This window comes from Macadamia integrifolia, chromosome 9, assembly GCF_013358625.1.
Source record: "Macadamia integrifolia cultivar HAES 741 chromosome 9, SCU_Mint_v3, whole genome shotgun sequence".
NCBI lineage: Eukaryota > Viridiplantae > Streptophyta > Magnoliopsida > Proteales > Proteaceae > Macadamia > Macadamia integrifolia.
In genome coordinates, this window is record NC_056565.1 from 10,084,473 (window position 1) to 10,107,756 (window position 23,284).

General features: G+C 39.7%; 2 protein-coding genes across 5 annotated transcripts in view; both read left to right on the forward strand.

Annotated features, from left to right (window-relative positions):
• LOC122089812 (5'-3' exoribonuclease 3-like) overlaps positions 1-14,513 on the forward strand; it is a 30,415-nt gene extending 15,902 nt beyond the window's left edge. Inside the window, exons 15-23 of one of the 2 annotated variants that reach the window (XM_042659502.1) lie at positions 6,960-7,088; positions 7,167-7,243; positions 7,327-7,367; positions 7,482-7,556; positions 7,667-7,824; positions 9,983-10,099; positions 10,213-10,288; positions 13,324-13,403; positions 13,569-14,513. In XM_042659502.1, the coding sequence (XP_042515436.1) occupies positions 6,960-7,088; positions 7,167-7,243; positions 7,327-7,367; positions 7,482-7,556; positions 7,667-7,824; positions 9,983-10,099; positions 10,213-10,288; positions 13,324-13,403; positions 13,569-14,187 (1,372 nt within the window). In that variant the 3' untranslated portion in view covers positions 14,188-14,513. The remainder of the gene's footprint in view (positions 1-6,959; positions 7,089-7,166; positions 7,244-7,326; positions 7,368-7,481; positions 7,557-7,666; positions 7,825-9,982; positions 10,100-10,212; positions 10,289-13,323; positions 13,404-13,568) is intronic. The other variant, XM_042659503.1, reaches the window with a different exon arrangement.
• Positions 14,514-17,639: 3,126 nt separating this feature from the next.
• LOC122090035 (probable beta-1,4-xylosyltransferase IRX9H) overlaps positions 17,640-23,284 on the forward strand; it is a 9,029-nt gene continuing 3,384 nt past the window's right edge. For 2 of the 3 annotated variants that reach the window (XR_006143389.1, XM_042659866.1), the window contains exon 1: positions 17,642-19,006. Coding sequence is in view for 2 of the 3 variants with exons in the window: in XM_042659866.1 (XP_042515800.1) it covers positions 18,198-19,006 (809 nt within the window). In the remaining variant the exon portion in view is untranslated. Of the gene's footprint in view, positions 19,007-23,284 lie in introns of all 3 variants that reach the window. The other variant, XM_042659867.1, reaches the window with a different exon arrangement.

A 23,284-nucleotide genomic window follows, 5' to 3' on the forward strand; every position in this document is an offset into this window, starting at 1 on the left:
GAGTCATTTTTGAGAGGGACTGAGTAAATTCAAGAGACTCAAATGCTGCGCTACTTGGAAGCAATCTTCCAGATAAGTTTGATGATAGCAGCAGAGTTGACGTCCTTGATTTTTCAAAGACCCAGACCACCTTTAACAAACTTTGGACTAGCTAATGGGGTGGAGGAATCTAGTGGCTTCAGAACCTTTCCAAAGGAAGGCACAAAGGAGGGAATCAATGGCCTTGCAGGTGGAAGCGGGGAGGAAGAAAATACCTGACCAGTAAAGGTAGAGGGATCGGAGGACAGACTGAATAAGGACAAGTTTGCCAGCATAGGAAAGGAACTTACCTTTCCAGAGGTGGAGCCTTTTCCTGATGGAATCGATGATAGGGGAGCAGTGGTGAGGGGAGAGGCGGGAGGAGATGAGGGAGGCCAAGGTAGCTGACAGGAAGGGATCCTAGGGGAATACCAGAGATGGCCAGGAGCTTAGATTTAAGGAGGTTGATTTTCAGGCCAGAGAAGGACTCAAAAAGGTGGAGGGAGGACATGATGTTGGAGATAGAGACAGGATCAGCTTTGGAGAAGATCATGAGATCATCAGCGAAAGCAAGGTGGGTAAGAGAAAGTGCTCTACATTTGGGGATGGGTGAGATAAGGAGCTGGTCAGTGGAGGACTGGATGGAGCGGGAGAGGACTTCGAGAGCCAGACAAAAGAGGAAAGGAGAAAGGGGACATCCTTGGCAGATGCCCACCATAGAGGAGAAATAGCCAGCCGGGCTACCATTGGTGAGGACAAAGAAGCGAGGGGTGGAAATGCAAGAACTAACCCAATGAACAAAGGACGGGGGAAGGACATTTGAAGGACATTGGATATAAAATCCCAACGGATAGAATCAAACGCCTTATGGATGTCAATCTTCAGAAGGGCCGGGGGGAGTGGGATTTGCGGTTGAAGCCTCTGACAATCTCATGGCAAAGGATGATGTTATCCGAGATGCTTCGACCAGCAATAAAGGCAAATTGATTTGGGCTGACAAGGGAATCAACCACCTTCTGGATCCTATTGGCGAGGATCTTAGCAATGAATTTGTAGAGGAGATTGCAGAGGGAGATAGGTCTAAAATCTGACATGCACTGGGCCCCATCCTTCTTGGGGATGAGGCATAGGAAGGAGTGGTTGATGCCGGACATTTGAGAGGGGTTGATGAAGAAGTTACGGATGGCGAAGATAAGATCATCTCGGATGATATGCCAACAAATGGAGAAAAATCCCATGTTGAAGCCATCAGGATCCGGGGCTTTGTTAGCTTTATGGTGGAGGACTGCGGAGAGGATCTCATCATCAGAAGGGATGGCTTGCAGGGAAGGAATGAGATGATTGGGAATGAATATTTTGAGGGTGTTGGGGGGTGAACTGGAGAGGGGGTGATGTAGATAAGTCACTTGGGCTTATTTTATTGCAAATAAGCCTTGGGTTGTGTTATATATGTGTTGGGCTTTGATCCCATGGGTTTTCTATGAAATTGGCCACTTTAATGGGCCTAAAATATGGGTGGAAGATAGAAAAAGGGGATTTAATTCATTAGTTTAGTTAGTTGCTATTTAATTCAATAAAGGCCCATTAGGCCTTTGGTTGGTTGTAAAGTTCTATATTTACTATTAGTTAGTTAGTCCTACTCTATGTTGGAGTCATAAAGTCAAGTCGTAGTCCTATTTTGAATTCATAGTTGTAGTAGAAGTGTCTAGTCCTATTGGGAAACTAGCTCCTAGTAGTAGTTTGATTGCTATTCTGCCCTCTAAAAATAGAGGAGCCTATGTACTTATAAAGGGAGATTTGAATGAATGAATTATTGAGTGATTACTCTTTAGCTAAAAAAATTGTTATTGAGAGGTGAGATGCCTAAACCTTTGAGGGGTGTGATACCCAAAACCTGAGGGGTGAGATACCAATTCCTTTATTCTCTTTCACCCTTCTCAACCCTCCATCGATTCTTCTTTTTCTATTTTTATATTCTATTTATTGTTATTAGAAGTTCAGACCTGTCAAAGCATACAAAATCAGAATCAGCCAGCCAAAGAGTTTTTGTTCTTGAAGCCAATCGACCCTCATTGCTGCCCAAGTTTGAGATCTGATCTACAGATCCTTTGGAGGACTGGTTCTATACTCTAAGAAGATCAATTGATCATTTGATCCTCCCTTGAAGGTTATTTGAAGAAGACAAGTTGATGTTTCTGTAGAATTCTTCACATTTTCTCTCCTAGGTCTGAAAATCAAGAAAGCGCAAAACTCCATAACCAACTGTCAAAAGCCCTTCATATTTGGGGGTTTTTGTACCCTCCCTAGGGACTATTTACACACAAAAGTGCGGCTCAATCTGACTCTCACAGACCTGGCCTCACCTTTCTCTCTCCAGCTTTATAGGTCTTTCTCTCTCCTATTGGGTTGGGTTTTGGGCTGGTTTTGCTCTTATATGAGTATTGTATTATTTGATGGTATTATTTCTTTGTTTCTTGCTCCTATTTGTATTGTTTGGGGTTATAAACTGTGGAGTTAGTTACTTGTAATCTACTCCTGCATTAGGGGGTGGGGAGGGGGTTGAATAGGCCATCGAAATATGAGACAGCTTTAGCATTGATGTCCGAGGGGGAGAGGAGCTCAGTACCTGAGCGGGAGATGAGTTTGGGGATGGAATTGGTATTGGTACGGGCTTTGAGGGAGCGGTGGAAGTAAGCAGAGTTGGAATCCCCAAGTTCAAGCCATTTAATTCTGGACTTTTGACTGAGGAAGGATTCTTCTTGGGAAAGACAGGAAGAAAGATCAGAGGCTGCCAATTTTTCTTCCTCGGCCAGGGAGGGATTGAGGGGGTCAATCCGGAGCCGAGATTGGATAAGGTCAAGTTTCGCTTGGCAAGTAGAGATCTGATCAGAGATATTGCTAAAAGTATCTTTGTTCCAGGATTTAAGGGCCATCTTGACATTTTTTAGCTTTTTTGCAAAAGCAATGAGAGGGGAGGCAGAGACAGGAGTGGGAATGGCCTAGGTGTCTCTAACTAAGGGGAGGAATCCCTCATGGAGGGACCACATATCAAAGTACTTAAAGGGCTTGGGACCAAAGGAGATGTGGGTTTGAACAAAGAGGGAGATGGGGGACTAATCAGAGATGCTGAGGAGGTCGAAGCTAGCATGGGAATCAGGGAAGGAGGTGAGCCAAGTCTCATTGACAAGGAGACGGTCAAGCTTACAAGCAACCCTATCATGTCCACTACGGCGATTATGCCAAGTGAATTTAGAGCCAGACCAACGGAGATCGTTCATCCCAATGTCCTCGATGCATTCATTGGGGTCAGTGGAGGTGGGATCCATAGGGGCCCCATCGAGTTTCTCATGGGAGGCCCTTATCACATTGAAGTCACCACCAATTCCCCATGGGGAGGAGGAATGGGAAGATGAGAAGGAAAGGAGATCGGATAAGAGAGGGAGTCTATCAAGGGCCCTGTTGTGGGCGTAGACAGCAGAGAAGACCGAAAGGGGGGAGCCCGAAGGAGGAGAGAAAGAGAATTGGATGACTTGGGAGGAGAAGGCTAAGTGGGAAATGTGGATAAGGAGAGGGTTCCAAAGGATCCAGATGCGCCCGTTAGGGGAATGAGAATAGTTGGAGAGGAAGGACCAAGTGGGGGCAATGGAGGCAAGAATGCGAGGTGCATTTGACTCAAGGACTCGGGTCTCGAGGAGACGGACTATGGTGGCTTTGGAAGATTTAATTCGAGAGCGGATGGATGCATGCTTGGCAGAGGAATTGAGCCCTCTGATGTTCCATGTAATCCAAGGGATCATAGAGGATGGGGTTTAGGGGGCATCTAAGGCTCAGTAGAGCTAGAGGGAAGTCTGAGCTTGGTCTTAGGCTGTAGGGAGTGTTCCTTGAGAGAAGAGGGGGGGTGTTTAGGGGTGGGTTTGGGGTTGGGGTTTCCCTTGGGTTTGGAGGAGACAGACCTTTTTAGGATCAGCCACACTAATTCTGAGGGGGACCAATCTAAGCCTGGATTGAAGTGGAGTTACCTCATTCGTTGAACCTTGATTCCCAGAAGGGGATACGACATTTGTACCAGAGTGGTGGGAAGCACCAGCTGAAGAATTGTAGTTCTGGGCCGCGAAACCATCATCGGCAGTGGTGGCCAATGATATAGAAGTCGTAGCAGTAGCAGAGGAGGTGGAAGATGACGCCTTCCAAGGCGTGGTGAGGGTGGGAGGAGCGGTGTCATGAGCTTCTGAGAAGGTTGAAGATGACGCCTTCTAAGGCGTAAGGGAGAGGGCAGGCGGCAGCCCCATAAGGTGAGTCGGGACTTCGGAGATGGTGGTTGTGGTAGTAGTGGGCTGTACACCGAGAGAGTCGTAGTTGTCGCCTTCCAAGGCGAGAGAATGCAAGGGGTCCGATGCACCTAGCAGGAGGCCAGAGCAAGGAGCAGAGGCGAGAGGCAGTGGCTATAGCAGCGGTAATAGTCTTGTAGGAGAAGTCGGCGGAAGTGATAGAGGGCAGGGGGTGGCCATCGGAGGTGACAGAAGTGTTGGATTCGACGACAAGGCCACGGTTGTAGAGCAGAGGGGCGCCTTGGAAGGTGGCAGTGCGATGTTCTGGGGTTCCAGTGCAATAGAGTCGTGGGTCAATAGATGATAGGAGGAAATGGGTAAAGGAGGCGAATATAGGTTACAGTGAGGTGGGTCGAGAGAGTCAGTTGTTGGTGTTGATGGGTTTGGGTCGGTTAGGAAATGGGTAGTCTTGCTCGGGTTATAGAGGTTAGTAGGATGGAGCGGGTGGTCTAATGGAAATTTAGAAAATTTGGATAGGAGTTGGACCGGTAGGAACTGGTTGAGAGGGAAGAAGGGGGGTTCAAGTTGGACCGGCAGGTTTGGGTTAATAGGATAAGTCGTGGGATGAGGGGGAGATAGCGTGTCAGAGTGTTTATTTGAAACAGGGTCAGAGGAAGGAAGAGGGAGGAGAGGCGGAGGTTTAGGGGCTGAGGAGACAGAAGGGAGAGGGTCAAGGACCGATGTCGTCTCAGAGGAGGGTACGAGAAGATCAGAAGATCCGCAGGGGGAGAGCAGGGTTGGTGGAAGGTTCCCAATGACATCCAGGTCATCAGGGCAAGCCAAAAGAGAGAACCGGTTATTATCCACTAGGTCTTCCAAAGATCCCACGGTACTTGCAGGGATCTGAGCATCGTCGGAGTTGGAGATCGGAATGTGCAGGATTCTACCTTTTTTGCGTCTGGTATTCTTCCTCAGAGATGTCTGGTCTTTTACAGGACCTTCAGGGGGCGAAGGTGAGAGAGGCAAGCCATTCATCGGAGGTAGACTGTAGCCGAAGCTGGATCGAGTATAGTGGCTTGCCGATGATTGATCCAATGCGGCTGAGCCCCTTGGCACACCAGAAGTGGAGTGGAAGATTGGGTAGCGAAATCCAGAGCGGGATGGAGGATGGTTCCAAACGGTGAAAAGAAGTGCGTTCATCCCACTGTCGCAAGAAGATCGGCTTTTTCCCTATATACCAGGGACCACTATCTATTGCAATTGACTTATCGGCAGGGGAAGAGAAGTTGAAAAGGAAAGTGCCATTGTCAAGCATGAAAGTGGAAAGAGGGCAGGAAGGTTTCCGTTGATTATGAAGGGAGGATTTGACAATGGCGAAAGGAGGCCGGCTGCCAAGGAAGGAACCAATGACGCAATTCTTCCACCGACTGATTTCAGGTTCGAGAAGACCAGGGGGACAAATACCGACAGGGATAGAGTTACGGGAGGATAAGGGGTGGAAGAAGAGAGAATGGCCAGAGGTGGGAGGCGTGGATGAGGAAGGAAGAGGGGAGGAAGAGACGACCTGGGTCCAAGAGCGGCAGTTGAGGGGAGGGGGAGGGGGGCCGGAGGGGTTGGGAGTGCCGCAGCAGGGTGGGAGGTCATGGGTTCAGGAGACGAGGTCCTGCATTCACTTGAACCTGTGTTGTAAGAGACATTGTCTCACATCACCTTCTTAAGGATAATCTTATTCACTGTGCGAGGGCAAAAAGTGGTCCACGTATTTTAACACTTCCTCTCCCCTTATATTTGAAGTTTCAGCCTGATTACTCTATGCCACAAGGCCCAGTAAACATGTTTCTTTCTTTCCTTTCCATTTATAGATAAACTTAAATCTGCCTAATTGGTGAATTTAAAAGAAAAGCTCATTTTTTTTTTGTTTTGCTACATCTACTGCAGCATTTTGGTCTGGGGCTACTGGACCAAAAGGGGCCTGGGATTGTAATAAATTATCATGTTTAGATGATCATTAGTCCTGGATCCTGCCTAGGAATTGACTATGCAAGAGATCTGCTTGAATAGACAAAATGCAACAATGCATGGTATTGTTTTCAGTGATGATAAAAATGTCAAAAGAAGTGTATCTTATATTATTAAAAATATCTGGTCATGGTAAATTTTGGCTTGGGCCATTAGGTTGGACCCATTTAGTTTTGGATCCTATGAGCTCCATGATGATTGCCTCTTCTCTTAATGTTACCCTTGAAAGCAAGAATGTGAGCATTTGTGTGCTCTGAATGGACTGAATTTAAGATAAAAGTTGTTGATAATTTGGATTTTTTGGGACTTGTGGGGCCTAAAGTGCACCTATTCTATGAGAAGACATATTGTATACTTCTACAGGGTACCTTTATATCCTTGTCAAGCAAATGTCATGGGAGGGGTTTTATTGAAAGCTTGTTTTCCCTTTACTGCAATCTGAAGCTTATCCATTATTTAATGACTCCAGGTGACCCCTGCCACCAAAAAATAAAAAATAAAAAAATGTGGGAGGTGAGGGGGGAAAAAACAGAAATCCTGATAAAGGAAATTATATGGTCAATACACACCCAACCATGATAGTAGTCTAGTAGTCTTACATCTTTTGACATGTATGGATTCAACTTAATGTTCACATTTGCACTGTCCTTCCAGGTTCTATCCTTATCATTATGCACCCTTTGCTTCTGATCTCAAGGATCTTGGTCAGATGAACATAAGCTTTGAATTAGGTGCTCCCTTCAAACCATTCAATCAGCTGATGGGGGTTTTTCCAGCTGCAAGGTTGTGCTAGTACGATGCTTTGTGTTTTGAATTTACCATGTTGGGTGTGACTTGCTGACTGTTTGGACCTGTTTCCAGTGCTCATGCGCTTCCCAAGCATTATCAAAGATTGATGACTGATCCAAATTCTCCGATTATTGCTTTTTATCCAACTGGTATGCTTCATTCTCTTATCATAGTTTATCCGGTCAGAGGCAATGTATAGAAATCTTGACTTTTTGATGGTTGTTTTGATCAGATTTTGAAGTTGATATGAATGGCAAGCGGTATGCTTGGCAGGTTGGGGTTTCCTCTTTCTTGTGTGTAACATCCTGTGATTTGGATTTTGGGTTTGAACTTTGAAGGTTGACAAGGAATGCTTGTTTTCTGTTTTTCTCTTTCTTTATTTTGAAGGGTATCACAAAATTACCTTTCATTGATGAAGGACTCCTTGTTGCTGAGATTAAAAAAGTTGAACATACATTGACGGTAAATTACTCAAAGGAACATGTTTCATGAAATTGGTTTCTTGATGTTGTTTTCATGCTAGTACTGTATTAGTGCCAACGAAATTTATGACATTTTACATGCTGCTATAGGAGGAGGAAGTTCGGAGGAACAGTGTGCTGTTTGACATGCTTTTTGTGGCATGTTCTCATCCTCTCTCTCCATATATATTTTCTCTTGATGACCGTTGTAAACAGCTGTCAAACAAGGAGCGGATTGAAGTCAAAGAAAGACTTGATCCTAGTGTGAGGTTGGTATTCCATTACTTCGGCAATAATTTATTTCGTGGAAGGAATGAATGGTTTCTCTTTCTCCCTCTTCCTCCATGTGTGTTTTCCATTTAAATATGGTGGCCAGGACATTAGGTAAATTTAGGAGAACATATTTAACTATATTCCCCCCTTTCTTTTTTTTAATGTCACCAATTTGACTGATGGTTTAATTTTTTAATGTCTTGAGGGCCATTTCCCATCTCTAAAAGTCCACATAGTACCCAAGGCAGGACTACGTCTTATTGGGACTAGTTAAGCAGTAACAACAAGGGCTTAAACAGCTACAATCAAAACAGAGCCAACTCTCGACCCCCACCCCTTCTCAAAAAAAAAAAAAAAAAAAAGGAGAGTTGTATCCCACCTCAATCAAAAACCAGGTCTCGCTTTGTCATCTGCGAGCCTTTTTTTTTTTTTTTGTTTGGGGGGGGGGGTTCTGTTGTGTGTGTGGATTGGTGGGTGGTTTGTTTTGAAAATGGGTGTGTTGGAAATTGGGTGATCTGGGTGGTTCATTAAATGCTTAACCTGGATTCAAATTCGTTTAGGATTAGCCACCCTTATGATATTAAAGTCAACAGGAACTACAGAAGTTGGAGGATTTAGTGAGCCAAGTGAAGATGCTGTAATTTTCTGGGACACCACATGAAATAAGTGCAGGCCTTCTATTTGATCTCTTTTTTTTAGCTCCCCCTGGTAGAGCTCTGCTATTAAGTTAGGTGAGTAGCGTTTTATATATTACTTAATTAGCTTTCCCAAAAATAATACCCAATTCTTACTGTACCATGGGTGCAATCTGGCTTTGATTCCTTCCTTCAAAGTGGGCTTGCAGGTGATCAAGTCACAAGTTATTGCTTTCTCCACACATAGCCGCCCATCTCAAAGCGAATTTAATTTCCAAATTGAATGATGAAACTGATTGAGGTTAAAATTTTAAAACCTGCATTAGAACCCATACACCTGCTGTTCATGCTCTTCATCAATTCTTCCTGCTTGTGAACTTTACCCTTTCGACTTGTAAGCATAGTTGTCAAGGCGTGCCTTGCTGGTGTTGCTTTAAATTTTGTCCTCCTTGATCGGCTTGGTTCGCCTAGGCTTCATGACAACTATGCTTGTAAGGGGATATGATCTCGGATGTGGAGCTAGATGTGCTCGGCTTGAATTGAACTTTGATATATGCCCTAAGTTTGGCACGGCTTATTCAACAATTTGACTTTCTTTAGGAATCATTGTGTAGCTTGCATCCTTGCAATGGTTACCTCTTCAATGAGAACTTGCTGCGACTATCACTCTAGCAGAATCTAACTGATGGGCCACCTAACAAGTAGGTTTCAGAAATCCTTAACAAACCAGCATCGCAGACTAGGTATAACAGTTCAGATTCCAAGAAAAATCAGTAGAATAAAATAAGAAACTCAGATGTGAATAAAACTGTGAACAGATATTAACCAAAAGTAGGAGAATAGCATACTAAAAGATCAAGCCAATCTGATTGGAAGATTTAAAGAAATTATGGAATTTCAGTTCAGTAAGGAACCTAAACAGATCACAGAACTCGAATAGGGTAGAAAGTAATAACAGATTCAAAGTTTCTTCTTTAAGGAAGGATTCCAGTCACCAAATTCTGGTCAAAGGTTCTATTTAAAGGGTGTGTAATCCCTATCAAACATAAATCGGATCTTGCTTATGCATTCAAGAATCAAAGACAATAGGGAGGGCATGTTACATACCGTTCATCATTGCACAAGAAGTCTCCATAGGCTTCCTGCTTCACTTGATAGAGTCAACAGGATCGTTGGACTTTATATTTTGGTTTGAGAAGCCCGGTAGCTGAGATCTGGAAATTAGACCTGCTGGTCTCATTCTGTATCACCATATCCTGGAAAAAGAAAGGGTTTGATGGGTAAGGTCAAGGATGGCCCGCTCTGAAGTTTCCACAGTACTCTTAATAATCCTTACCCTAGTTCACTACTGGGTGTTCTACATGATTTAGTCCTCATTTTGTAAACATTTTATTTGATCTTCAGTTCGCACATAATCAAAAATGTTCTTATGTGCTAACAAGGATTTAGTTACACAATATCTTTGTTCACTTTGATATTTTCATTTTAAGAACTTCTGGGTCAATTTCTGATTATTTAGGACTACATGCAGTGGTGGGATGAATGGGTACCTATCACTTTGTAGTGGAGATCCTTACCATCCCATCTTCAGGTCTCCTGTTGCTGGAATGGAAGACATTATGAACAATCAAGTAATGTAAGCTTTTTCCCAAAACTGAAGATACATAAGCTGAAACATTCCTGTATCTCTGACTGATTTTCGTTATTTTTTTTTACCCCTTAATAAATTCTCCTTTCTGCTTTTTCTAGATGTGCCATATACAGACTTCCGGATGCACATAAGCATATCACTCGACCACCGGCTGGTGTTGTATTCCCCAAAAAGGTTAGTATTGAAATCCCTGAGTCTTGATGAGGTTCTTTTGCTAGTTTCTTTGTTCTCTTCTTAGTTTTCTATCCTCAACATAACAGAATCCCGTGTTAGAATGCTTTTTGTCTCTATTAATTATTTGCAACTTAAACACTCCCTGTGGTAGATAATAAATGATTCAGTTTTCTTTTGATGAAACCTTTCTGTTAGGGATCAAAACAAGAAAAAGAGAAGGCTTGTCCATAGTAAATCTATGCATACTTTGCGAATAAGTTTATGTAATAAATTTTTGAAAATATATGCTATGTCCATTTTTTGAAGACATGGAGAGATTCATCTGTTTGATGGCCGTTTGTAAACTTTTGCTGTATTATTACATCTGTCTCATATTTCCATTTTTTGGTAATTTGGATTTAATTTTTATATAAAAATTAATAACCTACAGAAATAATAAATATTGATATTAATATTTATATATTAGCAGGACTTATTAACTCATCTCTCAGTGACCAAGCCAAATTGCCAAATTACATGTAGACATATCTGCACTGTAAATTTCCAGTTCCCAAATTTACTAGTGCTCTTTGTTTCTTTGCTAATTTTCATATGCCACTTGGTTATCTCCCCACGTAATTTTGTTGGATATGGTATATTGTCCACCCTAGGACCTTTCTGGAGCCGGGACTTAACCATGTTTTCTCCTTTGCATTGTTATGCTGTGGTTCATAATCTTAGATTCTGACTATATAATTCCATAATGAGTTTACATATAAAGAAGACTAGAAGAGTAGTTAATGATCTCATTCTTTGGAATTTATAGTTTAGAAAATCTTAGGAGGTATCAACCTTCTTCTTTTTTGTTTTTTGTTTTTGTTTTTGTTTTTTTTTTTTTTTTTTTTTTTTTTTTGTTTTTGTTTTTGTTTTTGTTTTTTTGTTTTTTTTTTTTTTTTTTTTTTTTTTTTTTTTGTTTTTTTGTTTTTGTTTTTGTTTTTGTTTTTTTGTTTTGTTTTGTTTTTGTTTTGTTTTGTTGTTTTCGTTTTCGTTTTCGTTTGTTTTGTTTTCGTTTTCGTTTTCGTTTTGCCTTTGTTTTGTTTTGTTTTGTAGTGTAAGTATGAAATTTATGTGCTAAATCTTGAAAAAAATGCAAGTTCTAATTTATTGAAGTTATGTATTGTTGTTATAGTCTTCAGATATCCTGATGATAATTTTAGAGGATTTTTAGTAGTTTATGTCATATGGTTTCTGCTGTTTAGATTTCACTAATTTAGTGAATTTGGTGACCTCCATTAACTGTCATGTGGGAAAAACATGGTGGTAATGGAGGACGGACACCCATCTTAGTTTGAGCATTCCATTTGGGGAAATGAGTCCAAGTGATGAAAAATTAAAAATGGTACACTTCATAATTTGAATCAGAAAAATTGAACTCACTTAATTTATCCCCCCCGCCCAAAAAAAATAAAAAAAGAAACAAAGAATTGAACTCACTTTTGGGCCATGATGCTCGTTACATGCTACAAGTGTTGGGTTTCATATGAACTCACCCTCGTCTGCCATTTGTAGCACCAAATTGACTAGCCTAGGTGAATAATAAGATTCCCCGTGTGTCCATAGAACTTGCACAATGTTCAATATGGAACTCATGGATATATATATATATATATATACACATGAGACAACCACCATTTATGTATTTGGGTTCCAGCACTATAGCATGAGACACGGGAATTTCTTGATATGCCTAGAGAGGTCACTACTGAAATCCTTGGCTATCGGTTATTATTGTCGGTGATTGCAAAGTGATGTAGTTAACTTTTGAGTTTTAGTCTTAGATAACCTCTTATAATCTTCACTGGTTTAAGCCTAAATATTATAACTACACAATTGATTGGAATGGATGGTTGAGGTTGTGGTTTCTTCCATAGAGAAAAAGGTTCTCTTGGGTGAATGGTTGATGGGCAACCTTCACAGTCAGTTCTTGGGCAGCCAATCTCTGGTTCGTGGTGAACTGGAATTTCTTCTTCTGCTAAACATTAGCAGGTTCTATGATTTCCCTCCTTGCTGTTGATTTCTGTTTGCATCTTAGTCTCTCCACAATCAGGTCAGTGATCAAATATTATGTGTGCACTCTGTTTAATGTCAGTTTGTGCCTTTGTGGGCTGATAAGATTCTGCAGCTTCTCTGATTCTTATTGTTTCAGCCCCATATTCTGGGATCACATTCTGGGTGCTATTGATAAAAAAACTGAAAGGTTCTGGGTGTTCGGAACTTAAGCCTAAAAGTCTCACTAGCGTCGGTCAATCCTTGTGGGTGTTTGATCAAAGCAAAGGAATAGTCTCAGTAGCAGGGATCAGGAGGTTGAAGAAGACTTCTTCTTCTTCTATTTGCATTTTGCTAATAGGCCAGATTCTTTGGTTATTCACTCTAAAACCATTATTTCTGATTTTCCATAATTTATCATTTTCTAAGCTTTAATTTCACAATGGTGCTTCCCTTCAAAATTATTTACCATTTTGTCCAAGAAACTGTTTATGGTTCCATAAAGGTCAATAAATTTTTGAAAATTAAGAAATTGCCCTGGTTTTTTTGTTTAGGAATTTTATTATTTTGAGGTGGGCCCTAACGATCTAATTAGGGTTTTGAAAGCTTGGGTTGCATCACAAAGCATTGCCTGGCTTACCACCTTACTATTGATTGTTTTTAAAGAAGGTATGGGAAGCAGACTTGTAACATATAGTACTCGGGCATTTGTATTGTGCCCACACAGCATGAATTTGTTTGGAATTCCCATGAATATTGTCTTAGTAGGAATGTGATGCTTATATGTATTGAACCTGGACTTGTGTTGTGGCTCAAGGAAGTAGTTCATGTTAGTTGAGTTGAGGGGTGGAGGGTCTGCTACTGGCCAAAATGTTGATTTCTGTATGACTTGGTGATTTCAAGTTATTTGGTGCTATTAGTTGAGCTTTTGCATTTTTTTTTTAGTACCTGTGCATTGCATTGAAATATGTGTGTATTTATAATATGCTTGTCCTATTGTGCTGTTGCAGACTGTTAATCTTGGGGATCTCAAGCCACCACCTGTATTGTGGCATGAAGATACAGGGAGAAAACCATTTGACAATGGCAGGTATATATAATTTTTTTGGGGGGAGGGGGTGGGTGGGTGAAGGGGGTTGCAGCTAAAAAGTATGGGCCACCATGACTATATATGATCATAAATGCCTAATAGATGGCGGGAATATACAAGTAAAGAGAAGCTTACAGACTTCTGGTTTTTGCCTTATTCTTTCAGGCGAAACCCTCCTGGATCCATTTCAGGTCGACAGCTTGGGGATGCAGCACATAGGCTTGTTGTTAACAGCTTACAGGTAAAGAGGTACACTAATGGGGGTGACCAGATACATGCCCAATCGCCATCTTATGCTGCGGATATGTATGGTGCTCCCCCATCCACCTATGCAAATGGTGGTAGATACCACAATCTTGAACATCAGAGAGGTGGATATCACAATCTTGAACATCAGAGAGGTGGATACCACAATCCTGAACATCAGAGAACAGTACGACCTGGGGTTAATTATCCCACTCACAGTAGTATGTATACACATACAACCAGCTTTAAGAATCACTCAGACCATGGTTATGGGCAACCGTATGCTCCATCAGCTGCCCCCAATCCATCTCATGAAAGATCATTTCATCATCCACAGCATGTGAGAAGTAACCAACAAGCTTCCCATATTAGAGTGCATCCCATGCAAAACCATCCTAGATATGTAGCACAAATACATGTTGCAACTGGAGCTAATAGTTTTCCAGATGGTGGATACAATGGTCACATGGGTTACCAAGCATCTGGATATGGTAATAACCACCGTCAACAGTGGGTGTGGGTACCAAAATCAGGTTAAAGGTTGGTTGGTTATGCTCATCAATTAGAGAACAGCTACTCTGTATTAGACAGAGGAGCAAGTAGAAGGCCACCACCACCTCCAGGATATGGCTGTCACTAGCCTTTATTCATGTTAGTTGGCATGTCTGGTAGCCTTCACAATAGAAATGTACAATAGTGATTTTAAGGTTTTAGTTCTTCCTGTTTCTTCCTGAAGGCTTAATTAAGGTGTCATTTTATGTTGTAACATCATAGGCTTAATTTAGGTGTTTCGTTGTAACCTCATATTTAATGGCATTGCTCAAAATGGCTGTAATAAAAAGAGACAAAAGTTCAATTTTTCCATTCTACCAAAAGCTGCCTCCTATAGATTGGTTTGGAGACCAGTCTGAGGAAAATTAGGTAACCTCACAAATATTTATATACCTATTGTCCAACCCTTTAACCATAACCAATCGAAGGCTAAATAATAAGAGGCTAACCCCAATAAAGAAGATTTTGGTTTACCTGGAAAGGGAAGACTAGCCAATGTTTGCAGTGGCAAGGGAAAAAATATCATGAGGAAGATGTGGACATCCCAAAGCTTTGGAAAAGACTTCCACAGTAGGAACAAGGAACAACACAATCAACAATTGTCCGATCAAGGAATCATGGTGGAGTTAAAGCCATTGATGTGTGGATGTTGAAAGTGGTGCAGTACAAGATGAATTGCTTCATTATCTTTCTTTCAAAATGTCTAGTTTTAACATTGACCATGGAGATCTCTTAATAAATATGCAGATAAAATAGTTGCCTATTTCAATAGGATTACGTTGTGTTGTGTTGTAAACTCGTAATTGAATAAGGAATTTAACAACTCCTAAAAACAGAAGTAATCATTTTATGATCGGTCAACCCCTTGAAATAATATTAAAGGTACAGTGGGTTTGGGTTGTGCCACTGGTCACTATCCTTAAGAATGTATTCACCCCTTACGGTGTAAGAGGGTTCTTGTGAATCAATATGTAAGATTGAAACCACCACTTGACCTTCTAGAAGATGTTGCACTCACTTACTAGGCCACATTAGGACACTCTTAGGTTATGCCCAATCAACCAACATAATAGAGCATGGAAAACTCTCAAAACAGAGGGCAGAAACCAAAAGAGAGAGAGAGATGATAGAACATTTAGAATGATTTTTTAAAGTGTTAGGGACATACTCTATTTATACAGGAGACTTCTCTCTTGGAAACACTTGTCCAAGGAGGTCCAAAAAGATCTCTCTATAAAAGAGAAAACACAAAATGAGCAAAAAGAACCTTCACACACCTAGGTCTTGACTCTTGACACTGCTCTATTAAGTATGGGGAGCCTTTCTTCCAATGAACCCTACCTTGGTAGTTTTCATAAGGTAGTTTTCATTGTACATTATGAACTATACTATCTTCCATACGCAATATACTTTACTATCTTCCATAAGCATTGTGGGATTAGACATTTTGCACTGTTTTGTTTTACAAAAAACAACATCCGGAAGGTCAATGGTTCAAAACTTGAGAGAATTAAAGACAAGGACGCCAAAAAGAGATACTTTGTAACTTATATTCCTTTTGGAAATTTATTTGGAGAAAAGAAGCTAGAAAGGTAGCGTGGCCCCTACACACTAGACATAAAGTGGGGCAAAATGATTGCCCCACTCCTCATGAAAGGTGGAAATCCCGCCTTGCTGATGTATTTGTGTGTGCTACCATAGCCCTTGTGTTGATGTAAGGGGTCACGCCACCTTTTAAGGAACCCTTTCCCATTCATTTAATACAATTATACAATAAAAAAAATTATTTTCTTGCTTTTAAATAAAAAAGGTTCTGACTTTTAAAGATATGTTTTTCATTGCAATCCCTTTTGGTGTCAAAAGATTTATAATTTTTTTTTTGTCCTTTTAGTTTAATATTTTTTTTTATTCCATTCAGTAAGGATAGAATCCATTATTTCACATATGTATCTGAAAAATATGCAAGACAATGATAACTTTTGAAAATTATATAACGATAAGTCAATTTCAAATAATTTTGAAAATTCTCTTTTATCCTTGACTTGAAAAATTTTTGAGAATAAAAAAAAGTGACAATCAAACGAAGGTTGAATGTTCTAAAAACAGTTACAGAGATGTCATTCAACCATCCTTTTATGTTAAACAAAAGTGCATCTTTAATAAGAAAGAAATATAGGTGGTGATAATGGATGAAAGTGGTACCTCAAAGTGATAATTTCATATGTCTATATTCAACCATAAATAATGGAGGAGAGACAAATAATATTGCACATATAAGATCAAGGCATGATGAATGAAATGGATATACAGCTGGAGTGGTGTGTCATTGACGCAATCCATTAAAACTTAGATATAAATTATGTAGGATGCCTGTAATACCAACAATAATAATATATGGAGTTGAGTGTTGAGTAATGAAGAAACGGCCTGTTAATTAATAAAATTAGTATAACTTATAATTAAAAAAAAATATAAAATGGAATATGAACAAGATAGGGATAACTAATGATTAAGCTCTGATACATATGATAAATTGAGAGTTATTTGAGTTGGTATGAGCTTATGCCGTGAAAACCTTGGAATGCATTGCTGTGAAAGGGTGAACCTAAACAAGCGAAAGGAAGATAGTAAAATATGTATTAGTTAACCTTATTTCTTTGGCTTGTGGGAAGAACCAACTCAAAAAATCCATAACCCTTGCTGTTGATCTTTGAAATCCGTATATTTTTCTTATGATTTGAAACTTGAAATATGGAAAATTAAAAGATAACATTATTGTCCAATTTCGTCTCAAATGAGTGAATCGGGACATATCAGGTTTATCTGTATCCAACATCGATATCTATGGGATCCTGTATTATTGGAATAATTTTAACCATAGTAAATTTTACATAAACAAAAATCTTTTAGGAAAGAAATTGTTCGTTGACTAGTGCGGAGGTCAATAAAAGTGCATACAAAGGCTTAAATATGTATGAAAATTTTAATTTCATAATTGAACACGACCTTGTGTTTGGGCTCAAGGGCCGAGCAACCAGATAAGTTTCTAAAATCATCTGATTCGGTCGGCCGGTACATAATGGTATCCATACCCGATACAATTTCTTTAAAACCACGTGTTGATTGAAAGAAACCCAAAATCGTGTTTAATTCTAATCTGACGTCGGAGGTTTTCAAGTGTCATTCCAATCTGACGTTCTAAATAGCGCTCCAAATCACGTATGATTGCCCTTCAGAATGTCAGGTGCGGCCTTTTTCTGGCTATGACAACGACAAAGGACGCCCCCGACAGATAAAGAGAAAGTGTCGCCATCTATCAAAACAGATACAGGTGTTGCTTATCTATTAGAAGTGTAGCCTTTGCAATAAAGTACGGGCACGCTTCGGGTACGCTCCAGGACCGAATTGCGGTAACTACGGACGGTTCTTAAGAGTGTTAAGACTCTACTACTACGTCTTGTACAGAATGGCGAGAGACATTACTCATGAACTGATGAGCAGAGCAGAGCATGGCATGGAAGTGACTTGTCGCGGTTTGATCGCCTCGATTGTCTCCGAAAAATTGAATATCTACTTCCACCGTCGTTAATCGCTGCCTTTCTATGCCTGCGTTTTCGAACACAGCAAGGAAGACGAAGTTGCAGAGATTGAGTAAAAGAAAGCTTCGATCGCTCTGTTCTTTCTGAGAGAGAGAGAGAGAGAGAGAGAGAGCTCATTCTAGTTCTATTTTTGCTTTTGTTTTCCTCATCTAGGTATCCAATTCGTTGCATTTTGTTTGATTTACAATGCACGAGATTCTTGGTTTTCTTTTGTTTCTGGAAATAATTTTGTAGTCTAGTTCGGATCTTGGCTACGGATCTGAAATTTTCATCTATTGTTTGCTTATTGGTGATATTTCTGGATTTCTGATCTATAGAAGCTCTTCCCGGACCATGTGAACTAGAAGATGTAAAATGGTATAGGGTTCCCTGTATGCTTCGAAATAAAAGTTGAGCTATGGCTTCATTTCGACGAACTCTATCCCCTGCTGCTCATCACGACCGTTCTTACCAAAACGGGGGTGGTCCATTTGCGGTTCATTCTCCAACTCATAAGCTTTTCTCTGGTTCCAACTACTCTTCGAGTTCGCCATCTTTTGCTGTGTTGGGTGTTGGATTCCGCCGATTCCTGCCGGGGATTTTCTTGCCTAGATACTCACGCAAGGGGCATCCACCATGGACGAGATTCTTCCTTCGGTTGTTACTGTGTTTTGTTCTGGGTTTCGTGCTAGGGCTCATGCCATTTGGTGATGTCGAAGACATTAGGCGACATGACTTACCGTATGAGATCAAGCCGCCCACTTTTAATGTACAAAAGGGTCTTGATGGTATCGTTGGGCCGGAGAAGGTCGTATTGGCGACAATGAACCTAGATCTCGAGACCAAGTCTGAAATAAAAGATCCACTCGATGTTGTCCCGCTGAAGCAGTTAATAATTGTAACTCCGACATACAATCGGCCTCTCCAAGCATTCTATCTCAATCGCTTGGGTCAGGCATTGAGACTTGTTCGGCCGCCTCTTCTGTGGATTGTGGTGGAGATGAACTCAGCTTCAAAGGAAACTTCAGAAATTCTGAGTAAGACTGGTGTTATGTATAGGCATCTTGTGTGCTCCAAGAATTTGACAAACATAAAGGATAGAGGCGTACACCAACGAAACAGGGCTCTCGAGCACATTGAATTCCATCATCTAAATGGGATTGTCTACTTCGCAGACGATGATAATATCTATTCTCTTGAACTATTTGAAAGCGCGAGAGAAATCAGGTATTCCTCTGTCTTCTTAGGCATGCATTTTTTGGTGCGGCTGTAGTTAAAACTGTGTTTTGCTTTACCTGGAATGAGTTTTTAAAATTTATTTCTGTGAAAAATTCCATGGCTTACATTGTATCAGGTCGACCTTAACTGAAATTTGTTTTATCTGTGCTCACTCTACCCCTCCCCCTCTTCCCCTCTTTCCAATTCCTCTGACAGTAGGATATAGAACATTCGCCAGTTGCGGAGTTCAATGAGGCAAGGGAATTTAGCTCCTTCCTTTTGAATTCTAAACCATTGATGCAAGTCCAAGAAATGAATAAAATGAAATTATCCATCTTCTAAGTGGTGCTTCAACTTTGAGAATCAAACACAGCCATATGGTCAATGTGTTTCATTGTTATCTCTCTTTTGAATCCGGACAAACTTACCCCAACGCTGTAATACGAATTGTATAAGCTATTGGATTGAACTTTTATGTATGTTTTAATCGTTAAGTGTTAATACATGAAAATTAACTTGGCCTAGGTGTACTTGCTCAAGATTCAGCAACTCTAGTCCAAACATTAAGCATCACTGTATGTGGTTCCTTCTCAACCAATAAAACAACAACAACAATAACTTAGCCATATCCTAACTAAACGGGGTCGGCTACATAGATCCTTTCCCTCCAATCAGCTCTATTCAAGGTCATACTTGATACAAGGCCTAAGCTATGCATGTATTTCCTCACCGCTTCTCCTAGGGTCCTTTTAGGTCTTCCCTTGGCTCTTTTATTCCTTCAATGTAAATCAAATCACATCCAAAGGCCTCCATTGAACATGACCATGCTACCTCAAACGAATTTCTCCTAGTTTTGCCACACATCCATTTCAACATCCTCATTCTTAACTAGCCAACATTCCGCACCATACATCATAGCCAGTCATATAAATGTCCTATAAATTTTTTCTTTAAGTTTCAAAGGAATATGTTGATCATTCAACACTTCAGATGCACCCCTCCACTTCATCCATCCTATTTTAATCCTTTATGAATCTTCATTCTCTTTATCACCTTCTTTATTTATGATTGACCCTGATAACCTTAAATAATCAATTTGCGAATCTCTGTCCCATCAATTTTTACCACCTCATTATCCGTCCTAATGTAACTAAAGTTACACACAATATACTTTGTCTTCGTTCTATGTTTCTTAAAACCTTTGATTCCAAGGCTGATCTCCATAACTCCAACTTAGCATTAGTCTCTGCTTTTGTCTCATCTACTAAAACAATATCATTTGCAAAAAGCATACACCAAGGAACCTCATCTTGAATGTCTTTGGTTAAATCATCCATGATAAGTGAAAACTTGATGTAACCCAATTGTAATTGGGAATTCACTACCTTGACCCCCTATAGTTTTTACACTAGTCATCACACCATTATACATATCTTTTCTCTAGTAATTGCCAGATTAACTCTCTATGGACCCTGTCATAAGTTTTTTCTAGGTCAATAAAGACCATACGGAGATCCTTCTTGCAATCTCTAAATCTTTTACGAGTCTCCTAAGTAAGTAAATGGCTTTTGTCGTGAGTCTTCCTAGCATAAAACCAAATTATTTCTTCGTAATAGTAGTTTCTTGTCTTAGGTTGTTTCAATAACTCTCTTCCATAACTTCATAGTATGACTCATTAGTTTTATGTCTCTACAATGAGGAAGAGTAAAGATCTCGATCATTGATTCCTTTTCAATCAGTGATCAATAATATTCATCATTGGTCATGAATCATTTTATACAAGAACGTGGGGTCTAATAAAATTGCTTTCTTTTCTCTGAGTCTGAACAGAAAAATAAGTATATTATGAAAAATAGTGTGGCATTTTATTTGTGTTTTGGCCTTGTGCTTTATTCTTAACACAACCTCAAAATTTGGCAGAACTTTTGAAAAGTATTGAAATTCTCAGACATAAGCTCTTATAGATCATGCCGCCACTCTGGATTGATTATATTCTTTTCATATCCGTGAATTGCGTACAAGTCTGCCTGCCCAAAGCTTGTATTTCATCTTTGTATCTGCATGCACGTTACTTCTGGCTTCACATTTTGTATTTATTAATGTGAATTTCATGTTTGGATCTGTAGCTTTTTACTATTTCCAGTAGTATATTGTGCTGATATCTTATTAGGGAAAACTTTCATTTTCACAGCCACGTTCTGATAAACATATCTGAATGGTCCACCATTTTGAGCCATGTGTACAGTTGCTTTTGGAATAGTTGTACACCCTATGGATATGCCAAGTGTCAAATTTCTGACTTAGATTCAATCAAATGCCCTCTCATCTCAGTTATGTCCATGCATGTACATGCACCCTCCCGTGGCCCCTATATTCTCAAAGCATATTTTGCCACTTGGAAGACTCTGTTTGGGCCCAAACTTGTGATGTAGGCAGGGGACCATAGGTTCTAGATGTCTACAAAATTTGGGATCAGCCACATGTCAGATATTTTGAGCCATTCAGGAACCCTTTGCCTGTCTTATTAATTATCTATTTAGCTTGTACCATATCTCATTTCCTTCTCTATCTTAAAATTGTGTTGTGGTAAAAAACAAAAAAAGTTTTATGGTTGTCCTTATTACAAAGTTGTGAGTGAAGACATAACTAACTTCTCACATGGAAAATTGCTCTATCTAGAGATGAGGTAAGAAAGGGAAAAATGATGTTCAGTGTAAAAGTTGTACCAGAATTCTTCCTTTTTCCATTTGCCTTGGGAAACGAAACCCTGGATTTAAAATGACCCCGTCTTTCTGAGTTTAACTTGAGACATTGTCTCCCTTTGTTGTAATGAATAATGTTATGATTTTCTTTACAAGAAGTTAGCAAGGTTCAAGAACTTGGAATTGAGTACGGGAATCGGTCTCCATTGATTCCGATTCAAATCTTCTTGGAATCAGCTGGGCTGGGCCTCATTCATATTAACTTGATTGGACTTGGTAAGTGAAGATTCGGGCATTTTTAGAACTGTGGAAGTTAGTGGTAGCTAAATAAATCATACATATCATTTATTTGAAATTTTTGTGCTAGTTAAATATTTGAGCTAAATTTCGAGAGAATTTAATAGAATAGTATAGAAATGGTTGGATTCTTGAGTCTTATCTTATTCATAAAACCATAGTTGTCAAGGCGTCGCTAAGGCGACGACTAGGCGTCCAGGCGGTTTGCCTGGGGCCTAGGCGACAATCGCCTTATTGCATTGCATGCCGCCTTGTGTTTTGGCACTTATTTATGCCAAATATCATTTAAGTAAATGCTTTTTATATTTTTTATTTCATTTACTTAAGATATTATTCATAAATAAGCAAATACCCCCTATTTGAATCCAATAAAAATAGTTTAAAAATCAAATTCTAAAAGGATAAAAAGTCAACCACCCAGTCCAAGAAAAAAAAATTGGATTTTGATTATAGGGGCGATTTTCAACTTTTAAATGCTGCAGTTTTTCTTAATTATAAAAATTTTATAAATTCTATCTTGTTAAAACATTGCTAAAAACCAAAAGTCCGGTAAAATAATTTTTTGTTTTGATATCCATAAAATTATTTTCATTCAAGCGATTTTAACAGCATTCACGCACTTAAAAATAAGTTTGATCGGAGCATAACTTTGTCATTACAACTCAGATTTAAGTAATCTTAGACTTGTTGGAAAGTTGGTTTTATATTATAACTGATACAAAAAGTCTCATGTAAAAATAATATCATTTGACCAGTCAAACTTGTTATAAAACCAGAGCATTTCTCTAAATTTTGATTTTTTATAACTTAATTTGACTTAAATGTTAATTTTTTATGATTTAATATGGCTAAATGTTGATTTTTAATGACTTGATGTTGCTTAATCTTGATTTTTTATGATACAAGGTATATATAGCTTACTAAATAATGTTAGAAAATAGGGAAAATAAAATTTAACAATTGGTCGCCTTGTTCACCTCAAACCGTGCGCCTTCTCGCCTAAGCGCTTAGCCAACCCTCCACCGCCTTGGTTCGCCTTGGCGCCTTAACAACTATGCATAAAACTAAGAGTGCTTATTTAGGTGAAGTATAACCATCCCCCTTTCTAGATAACAACCAAAAAGAAGAAAAGGAAAATAGAATAAAACAAGAAAGGAATGGAAAGGAAAGGAAAATGACCATGAGAAAAGGTAAACTTTATTCTCCATGTTCTTTTGTACAGAAATCTTCACAAAGGATTTTGGGCTTTTTTTTTTTAATGAAGAAATTATTCTCTTTTAACCATTCA